We start from the raw sequence: 9,084 nt of genomic DNA on the forward strand, positions 1-9,084 counted from the left end.
CAGCTGTCCTCTGTCCCCGTCAGAAGGAGTTCCCTCCTCCTCCTCCTCCTCCTCCTGCTGCTGCTTCAGAACCAGCTGCTCCACATCCTGAGTGCTACAAAAGTCCAGCTGCTCCTCCTTCGTGTGTGGAGTCAGACTGCAGCTCCTCTCCTCCTCCTCCTCCTTGCAGACAGGGAGCAGAGGAGGCTCTGGACGGACAGAGACACAGTGAATGTGGGGAGGTTCTTGAATCAAACCATTGTTGCTGCGCTGGGATCAGTTCTGACACCTGGGTTTTACTAACCTGTCATGGGCCTCAGCCCACCTGGGTCCCGACCGTCTCTGTCCGCCTGCTGCCCAGTGAAGACCGACTCCAGCAGAGACCACAGGTCGTCAGCGGCAGCACAGATTCTCTGCTTCACAAACTCCTCTCCAACGTTACAGTGGCTCCCTGCGAGCAGCCCCCCCTCCTGGCGGATGCAGAGGGTACGCTGCTCCAAACATGACTTCCACTCCTCCACAAAACCAGATTTGTGTGGCAGTTCTGAATAAACAAAAAAAAAACTCAGATGAATTAAACTTGTTTAATGATATTACTTTATGTGAAGTGAAAGTAAAGTAAAGGAGGCCGCTGGAGGCAAGGGAGGACCAGGAGAAATGACCAAATAAACCTGAGACAGTATTACGGTCGGGACTCACCTGCTCCGTTTGGCCTGCGCTCCGGTTTTAAAATGACGTCCAGCAGTTGGCGCTGACGCTGCATCTCGTCTTGGCACTGGTCGAGGTTTTGTTGGAAGATGGAGAATATCTGTTGAGCAGCAGCAGTTAGTCGCTGCTTCACAAACTCCTTCAGACTCTCCTCTGACGTCATTCTTCACTGGCTAACACAGCAGCTAAATGCTAAGAGAACAACAAACATAACAAAATTAAGTTAAATAATTTGCTGAACTAAGCTGCTCAAACAACTGCTGATCCAAAATGCAACAAATGCCAATAACGCCAGCTAATTCAGCAATTACCTCAGCAGCTAAAACACCCATTTACCCCTTAGCAACGCCAAACTGCAGGTAAAGCCATCGCGCGCTAACATTAGCAATGGCTAAAATCACAAGCTAACCGAACATCAAAAACAGTTGCCAACAAGGGGTGAAAGCAACAACTAAACCGGGACTTATGGGTTAGCGGCTAGCAGAGAAGCTATTCAAACAACACAGCTACAAGTTCATGGCTAACCCGGTAGTTAACCAGTCTAATCCAGAAGCCGTCAACTAGCAACCAACGCCGCTTCAAACCGGCTAAATAAAAGCTAACACGAGTGCTAACACCGGGTTCTCGACCTGAGGTGTGACACACACACACGGCCATCTTGTTTCGCTCAGAAACGCAGTCATTAAACACAGATTTGGTTTATTTATTCTCTGAATAGAGTTTATTTTGGTCAATTTCAACGTTTAAAGCCAAACCTAAACAGTGTCCACTGTGGTGTTACGTCATCATTGGTGCGACGGAAACGCTGCTATTTTTCTTCTTCTCCAGGCACAGCCGTACAGGCTGCTACCTTAAGATGCAGCCCCGCCACCTACTGGCCAGTAGATGTTATTGATCCTGGTGATACAGTACGGTGGAGACTGATGATAAACGTTTTGTTTTAACGCAAAAAATCTGAAATAAAAGGAAAATTCTAATGGAGTTACACTGATCTGATTTAAGTTAGGAATCAGTAATCATATATTTTAATATTTAATTAAATATAAAAACACACTCATACGTTTGATATGTATATGGATATGTATTATTTAGTTTTATCTTTTAATAATTGCATAAAACATTTTAAACAAGCTTAAAAATAACTGATTATGATTCAAATACATTTATCATTGACATTTGATCCAGTCTCAGGTCTGTAGTGAAACAGAGCAGCTTTAGGACCCAGGGCAGAGCAGTAAATATAGCAGCAGCAGCAGCGTGTGTGTGTGTGTGTGTGTGTGTTTCACTGCAGTTGTCATGTGGAGACCTGGGCAGATTATTGGCAGTGATTCCTCCTAAACAACCAGAGAAGATCATCTGATTGTGGGTCAGTGTGTGTATGTGTGTGTGTGTGAATTTGTATGTTTGTTTGTGTTTCTGTGTGTGTGTGTCAGAAGATCAAACACTCTGGTGACAAGCATACGAACAACATTTCCTTTAACAACTCAACAAAACATTGTAGGCAGGTCTACAGTTACAGTGTTCAATGTTTTATCTTGTCATAAGACAGATGTTTCTATCAGAACCAAAGGGGGGCAGCAGTGGACCAGCAGGTCACGTGTTTATGGACTTTGGTCTGAACTAAAATCTCTGATTTTCTCCATGAGGTTTGGTGTGAGATGGTGGCATTGATTTCTCATCATCTTTCATGACAGATCCAACCAATCACAAGCCAGATCTCAACCACGATGCTGCAGCTGTACAAAGTCACTGAAGCCCTGTGTATCAGTAATGCCCGCTCTGCTTGCAGTGCCCAGCTCCTCCAGCAGGAGGCAGTGACGTTGTGCATTAATGTTTCAAGACAGCAGCCTTTCCCCGCCGACGCTCACGTCACCAAGCTGCGGATTGCGGTCTATGACGACCCCAGTGAAGACCTGTACGCCCACTTCGACACCTGCGCCGACGCCATCCAGGCTGAAGTTCGTCACGGTGGGCGGAGCCTCGTCTACTGCAAGAACGGACGCAGCCGCTCAGCTTCCATCTGCATAGCCTTCCTGATGAAGCAGCACAAACTGAAGCTGAAGGAGGCGCTACAGGTGAGGGGTTAGGGGTTTGAACCGTCAACCCTTGTTTGTAAGGGAATTATTTGTCATTGTGACACTGCACACAACCAGTGGGGGGGCAGGGGGGAGGGGCTAACTGGTGTCCAGTGGAGCATCTTGACCCAGTTAACCCACGTGTCTGTTTTCCTTCATTGTCGTCCATTGTTTCCAGGAAGTGAAGTCAGCTCGTCATGTGATCGACCCCAACCCCGGGTTCCTGTCTCAGCTGCAGACGTACGAGGAGGAACTGGAGAGACGACGAGCCCGGGCTGAGGAGATCTCTGGTCTCCAACGTCCTGCAGCTGAAGTCCCCAACAACACTCGCACTTAGACTAGCATTTAGCTGCTGTTAGCAACTAATTACTGTAAGCAACTGCTGTTGCAGCAACAAGGAACCAGTGTTAGCTGGAGAACTGTTAGCATGTGATGAACTGTTAGCTTCATGAGCAGCAGATGAACATAGTGAAACAGTTGGATTAAGAAGCTACAACAGCCACAACACAGTTAGCAGTTAGCAGTTAGGATTGCGGCGTACTGCTGTAGCAGCTGTTAGCTGTTAGCGAGCTGTGCTAACATGTAGATAACTATGTGCTAATGGACTCTGGGCGTGTCGCCACAGTCGACTACATTTTTAAGGAAGGTGGAAATGTTTGTTGTGATCGTGAATAAAGACAGTGAGCGAACGTTGTGGGTGAGACGACCTTTATTGACTCGAGTGTGAAACATCTCAGGGGGTTCTGAGAACTTCATCTCAGAGAACCAGATCCAGGCGGATCAGGGACCGGGAACCCTCGGTTGAGGACCATGACTTTTGTCCCACTCTTCACGCACGCGGTTGATCCACTCGTTGTAGTTGGACACCTTGGTGTAGATGCCCAGTTTGTCCACACGGCCGCAGGACTCGCCCCAAGACACCAAGCCCACCAGGAACCAGGTGTTGCGGTACAGGGTGACCATGGGCCCCCCGCTGTCCCCGTTGCAGGCGTCCATCCTCTGTCCCAGGAAACCAGCACAGAGGACGTTTTGGCTAATGTTGTTTGACATGTGGGCTGAGCAGACACTGTGCTCCACTAGGGGCACCTTGATGACATTGAGCACCGAGGCGTAGTGGGTGCTGTCCTGTTCATCGGTTCCCCAGCCCGTCACCACGGTCATGGTACCATTGAGGTGCAGGACCCGCTCGGCCAAGTCCTTGCTCGGCAGACAGATGGGAAGGATGTAGTCGGAGAACGGAGCGGGGTTCTCCAGACGCATCAGGGCGATGTCGTTGTCCAGGGTCATGGAGTCGTAGTCCGGGTGATTGAAGGTCTGCTGGACCTTCAGGGTTTTCTCGGTGCCTTCGTCCCTGTAACGCTCGTAGTCTCCTGGTGAGCCACCACAGGTGGTGTTAGCCAAGGATGTTAAACCAGAAACTAAGGCTAGCGTAGATGTTGACGTTAGCCAAGCGCTAATCTTCTGTGGCGCTACTGTAGCGCTGCTGCCGAGGCTACTCAGGTAAAAATATCTCACCAAGTCGTACTCTGAACCTCATGTATTTCTCGAGGCAGTGGGCAGCGGTCAGAACCCAGCTCTCGTCGATGAGGACGCCGCCGCAGTGGAACTCTCCACTGGGGTTCAGAATCAGAACCTACAGGGAATATATATATATATATATACATGTAGGTATATTTATTGAGGCTCCTCCATCACTGACACGTTTTGTGACTTCACTGTTGGAAACATTTTGTTCAGATTGCAGGGAATATATATATATGACCACAGGAGGCAGCGGTGGGCCAGCTGCTCCCTGAGCTAAAATTAATCAATTCACTGCAGACACGGGTGTGTGTGTGTGTGTGGGGGGGGGGGGGGCGGTGAAGTTACACTGGTCCGTTTGGACACCAGCGTCGTAGACCAGTAAGGAGATCGGGATCTACCCGTAGATCGCAAAGGTAGTGCAGGTCGATGACCAGCGAAATAGAAATCTCTAGAACTGGATTAGCAACAATTGTCCCAGACAGCGACAGGTTGATTGATTGATTGATTGATTGATTGATTAAAAAGTACCTCCCAGGCCAACAGAGTGTGGACCCTACTGGTGTCAACTGGTACTGCAGTCTTCTAGAACCTTCTCACCTGCCACGGACTCTCTCCCTTCTTCCCCACCTCTCCTCCCACCATCCAGGGCAGCAGACCATCCTTGGGTTTGGTGTACGATGTCCTGCCAATCAGCAGCTGGCCACAGGAGGAGGTTCCTGGGGTGCTGTGTGTGTGTGTGTTACACTGTAACAGTAAAGATGCCTTTTGAACAACAGTGGTCGCTCTACTATCGCGGTAGTTCTGGTCCAAGACTCACCACGAAAAAGGGAAAATCCACAAAGTAGAGGCGAGGTAGTTATTATATATTTACCCTTTACCCCCACACTGTTATCACCGCTCCCTAGACTGTATCACCCCCCCTCCCACAGTTATATTCACAGTAGAGTTGATCTTGTTCTAACGTCAGGGTCACAGAATATAAATATATTTAAATAATAACAATGTGTTGTTGTTGTTGTGGTTGTTTTTGTTGTTGTTGTTGTTGTTGTGGTTGTTGTTGTTGTTGTTGTTGTGGTTGTTGTTGTGGTTGTTGTGGTTGTTGTTGTGGTTGTTGTTGTTGTGGTTGTTTCACCTTCTGGTATACACTTCCTGCCGTGCTGGTGCAGCTTGTACCCAGTGGAGCAGCTGCACTGTCGTCTTTGACGGTGTTCGATCACCACACAGTCGTGGTCACAGCCGCCGTTGTCCACCGAGCAGTTTGTGGCTGAAACAACTGAGGACGAGAGTTGGAACCCAGTCAGTCTGAAGGTGTCCACACGGTCTACGACGTCCACAGCTGGACGACGTCTCGTTCCTCAACTGAGGAAGAAGAAGACGAAGAAGAAGCAGAAGAAGAAGAAGAAGAATAAGAAGAAGAAGAAGAAGACGACGAAGAAGAAGAAGAAGAAGAGGAAGAAGAAGAAGAAGAAGAGGAAGAAGAAGAAGAAGAAGACGAAGACGAAGAAGAAGAAGAAGAAGAGGAAGAAGAAGCAGAAGAAGAAGAAGACAAAGAAGAAGAACAAGAAGAAGAAGAACAAGAAGAAGAAGAAGAAGAAAAAAAAGAAGAAGAAGAAAAAGACAAAGAAGAAGAACAAGAAGAAGAAGAACAAGAAGAAGAAGAACAAGAAGAAGAAGAACAAGAAGAAGAAGAACAAGAAGAAGAAGAAGAAGAGGAAGAAGAAGCAGAAGAAGACGAAGAAGAAGCAGAAGAAGAAGAAGAAAAAAAAGAAGAAGAAAAAAAAAAAGAAGAAGAAGAAAAAGACAAAGAAGAAGAACAAGAAGAAGAAGAACAAGAAGAAGAAGAAGAAGAGCAGCAGCTGCGACGACAGAACCCTGTGGTTCTACTGTTTTCAGCTCATCTTTTTCACGCGTTAATGTTGTGTGAATTCCACACTCACTCTGGTCGCACAATCGTCCCTCGTATCCAGGGTGACAGCGACAGGCGAAGGACTGGAACAGATCCACACAGGTGCCGTGGACACAAGTGTGAGATTTACACTGCGATCCATCTGGAGCCAAACAGAATTCAGCGTGAACGGCACGTGAATCACTTTATTGTTAACAATATTGTTCATGTTCCGGAAGAAATCGGATCTTTGGATCTCACCGGTGTAAACCATCCAGAACTCCAGCTGTGGAAGAACACAGTGACGAGACACGTCAACGTTAACAACAACATGAACAACAACAACGTGAACAACAACAACGTGAACGACAACAGCAACAACGTGAACAACAACAACGTTAACAACAACAACGTGAACGACAACAACAACAACGTGAACAACAACAACGTGAACATATAACTAACTAAGTTAACAATATATTACCAAAACCGAGCAGTAGATGAATGTTAGCCAGAGCTAGCTCAGAGCTCTGTTAGCCGTTAGCCATTAGCTGTTTTCCTAGTTCAAAGCTATGTTCATTTGTAACTGTGTCCTGTAAGAAACGTGAACCTCACTCTGACAGTTTTGTTCTTTAAAATAATAACAAGAAAAAACAGGCAATGCTAAGCTAACTGTTAGCATCTATTTTGTGTGTGTGTGTGTGTGTGTGTGTGTGTTCTTACTGTGGCTTCTGCAGTTTGAAAGATTTCTCGGGCTTCTTCAAAGTTACAATTTTCCTCCACACACTCACGTTCCATGGAGCCAGGTTTCAGCTCCTCCAGGAAGCTGTTAGCCCGACGGGAGCGCAGCAGCATGTGGGCGTCAGGAGGGTCGGAGAAGACTGCAGCAGGAGAACCAGGAGCACCAGGAGAACCAGGAGAACCAGGAGAACAAGGAGAAACAGGAGAACCAGGAGAACCAGGAGAACCAGGAGTACAAAGAGAACCAGGAGAACCAGGAGAACAAGGAGAACCAGGAGTACAAAGAGAACCAGGAGAACCAGGAGAACAAGGAGAACAAGGAGAACCAGGAGAACAAGGAGAACAAGGAGAACCAGGAGAACAAGGAGAAACAGGAGAACCAGGAGAACCAGGAGAACAAGGAGAACCAGGAGTACAAAGAGAACCAGGAGAACCAGGAGAACAAGGAGAACCAGGAGACCCAGGAGAACAAGGAGAACCAGGAGCACCAGGAGAACCAGGAGAACAAGGAGAACCAGGAGACCCAGGAGAACAAGGAGAACCAGGAGAACAAGGAGAACCAGGAGACCCAGGAGAACAAGGAGAACCAGGAGACCCAGGAGAACAAGGAGAACCAGGAGTACAAAGAGAACCAGGAGAACCAGGAGAACAAGGAGAACCAGGAGACCCAGGAGAACAAGGAGAACCAGGAGTACAAAGAGAACCAGGAGCACCAGGAGAACCAGGAGAACCAGGAGAACCAGGAGAACCAGGAGAACCAGGAGAACCAGGAGAACCAGGAGAACCAGGAGAACCAGGAGAACCAGGAGAACCAGGTCACGTATGTTTCAGTCAATACAAACACATATACAAACAACTGAATCACCTACTGGACACACTGAGTACTGCCGCACACCACAGCATGACGGCAGAGGACGTACAGAGCCATCGCACGTTCATGATGTCACGCCCAGCTGCAGCCAATCAGATCTTACCTTCAAAGTTAGTGAAACAAAAACAACTGAAGCAGAATCACAACAAAAATGTTTTGTGGAAATAAAATCAGTCGCTGGTTGTCATGGAAACACCTACAGGTTGACTCAGCACACACACACACACACACACACACACTTCACCAGGCCGACGACCTGATTTGACTTCAACCCCCTGTGGGCTGCAGGTCAGGGGTCACAGGGTCGAGCCAGCGTCCGGTCATGTGACCAAATCAAATCAAATAAAAGAAGAAAGAACGTTTTCTCACCGACGTTTGAAGACGAGAAGCTGAAGTTTGAGGATGAAGCTGGAGTTAATGACTGACAAATGAGTGAGTGTGTGTGTGTGTTTACTGACGAGAGTCCAGTCCTGACCGGAGTAAACACACACACACACACACACACACACACACACACACAGTCTCTATGCAGACCAGGGGTCACAGGGTCAAACCAGCGTCTGCAGCTGATTGGACACATGATGTTTACACTGACACACACACTGATACACACACACACTGATACACACACACTACACTGATACACACACACACTGATACACACACACACTGATACACACACTGATACACAGGTAGGTAGCAGTTAGCCGCTAACCTTTGGTAGCATCATGTGGTTTGGTTGCGACACATTTGATCAAAGTAAACGTTTGATCTTGGGTTAACATCAAATATTTTCCTTTTTACATCAATAACGTGTTAGCCTGTTAGCCTGTTAGCCTGTTAGCCTGTTAGCTTTAGCAGCAGAGCCAAACCAGGTCAGGTTTTGGAACCTTTTCCTGGAAACCCTGCTGCTGAGACTCCGCCCCTCCACCGCGGCTCCACTGGTGGGGGGAGCTATTGAGCAGGTCCAGGCGCGTTTATGAGGTCGGCCTCTGGGGGCGTCACAGAGCTCCGCCCTCAATAGAAAGCGGGACAGTTTTTAGGTTAAGCATTCATGCGCTCCTCTCCTTTTGTTGGCTCCTCGTTCCCGCGGCTCCTGTTTCCTTTTGTCCTTTGGCCTGTTTTGATTTTTGGGGGACAAAAAAAAAAACCTGCCCCAGGGCCGTGACCAGGGCGTGGCTGCTGTTCCTGTTGTTGTTGTCACAGTCACACGGTCACACAATCGCACACAAACATGCAAACACCGAACAATGAGCGTTTACGTCCTCATGACCGACAAACCGCCGCGTGGGCGGAGCCAG

The 9,084-nt window shown here is 47.9% G+C and overlaps 3 protein-coding genes across 5 annotated transcripts in view; 1 reads left to right on the plus strand and 2 right to left on the minus strand.

Annotated features, from left to right (window-relative positions):
- Positions 1-1,436, minus strand: part of LOC103396860 (putative zinc finger protein 286B) — a 5,060-nt gene extending 3,624 nt beyond the window's left edge. Inside the window, exons 1-4 of the mRNA XM_025052460.1 lie at positions 999-1,436; positions 679-879; positions 284-523; positions 5-188 (exon numbers count right to left, since the gene is read on the minus strand). Of these exons, the coding sequence (XP_024908228.1) occupies positions 5-188; positions 284-523; positions 679-850 (596 nt within the window). The 5' untranslated portion in view covers positions 851-879; positions 999-1,436. The remainder of the gene's footprint in view (positions 1-4; positions 189-283; positions 524-678; positions 880-998) is intronic.
- Positions 1,437-1,933: 497 nt separating this feature from the next.
- dusp28 (dual specificity phosphatase 28) lies at positions 1,934-3,642 on the plus strand. 3 transcript variants are annotated; one of them, XM_008335093.3, is made up of 3 exons: positions 1,934-2,279; positions 2,382-2,762; positions 2,941-3,642. In XM_008335093.3, the coding sequence occupies exons 2-3, from the start codon at positions 2,415-2,417 to the stop codon at positions 3,097-3,099; spliced, it is 507 nt and encodes a 168-aa protein (XP_008333315.1). In that variant the 5' UTR covers positions 1,934-2,279; positions 2,382-2,414; the 3' UTR covers positions 3,100-3,642. The 3 variants fall into 3 exon arrangements, with proteins under 3 accessions (XP_008333315.1, XP_016897658.1, XP_008333314.1); XM_017042169.2 differs by having other exon boundaries at positions 1,938-2,049; XM_008335092.3 differs by having other exon boundaries at positions 1,949-2,053.
- Positions 3,454-8,306, minus strand: proca (protein C (inactivator of coagulation factors Va and VIIIa), a). Its single transcript, XM_008335094.3, has 9 exons — positions 8,153-8,306; positions 7,782-7,886; positions 6,895-7,052; positions 6,433-6,457; positions 6,224-6,334; positions 5,419-5,559; positions 4,884-5,002; positions 4,278-4,395; positions 3,454-4,132 (listed from the first exon to the last, which is right to left on the minus strand). Exons 2-9 carry the CDS (start codon positions 7,849-7,851, stop codon positions 3,543-3,545), a joined length of 1,332 nt encoding a protein of 443 aa, XP_008333316.1. The 5' UTR covers positions 7,852-7,886; positions 8,153-8,306; the 3' UTR covers positions 3,454-3,542.
- Positions 8,307-9,084: the final 778 nt, after the last annotated feature.

This window comes from Cynoglossus semilaevis, chromosome 20 (assembly GCF_000523025.1).
Source record: "Cynoglossus semilaevis isolate Cse_v1.0 chromosome 20, Cse_v1.0, whole genome shotgun sequence".
NCBI lineage: Eukaryota > Metazoa > Chordata > Actinopteri > Pleuronectiformes > Cynoglossidae > Cynoglossus > Cynoglossus semilaevis.

Coding starts and splice junctions, on each gene's coding strand:
- dusp28 (XM_008335093.3), top strand. CDS start 2,415: ATGCTGCAGCTGTACAAAGTCACTGAAGCCCTGTGTATCAGTAATGCC. Junction 2,763..2,940: donor AGCTGAAGGAGGCGCTACAG/GTGAGGGGTTAG, acceptor CATTGTTTCCAG/GAAGTGAAGTCAGCTCGTCA.
- proca (XM_008335094.3), bottom strand. CDS start 7,851: ATGAACGTGCGATGGCTCTGTACGTCCTCTGCCGTCATGCTGTGGTGT. Junction 5,560..6,223: donor GGGACGATTGTGCGACCAGA/GTGAGTGTGGAA, acceptor TCTCGTCCTCAG/TTGTTTCAGCCACAAACTGC. Junction 4,396..4,883: donor AGGGAGAGAGTCCGTGGCAG/GTGAGAAGGTTC, acceptor TATTCCCTGTAG/GTTCTGATTCTGAACCCCAG.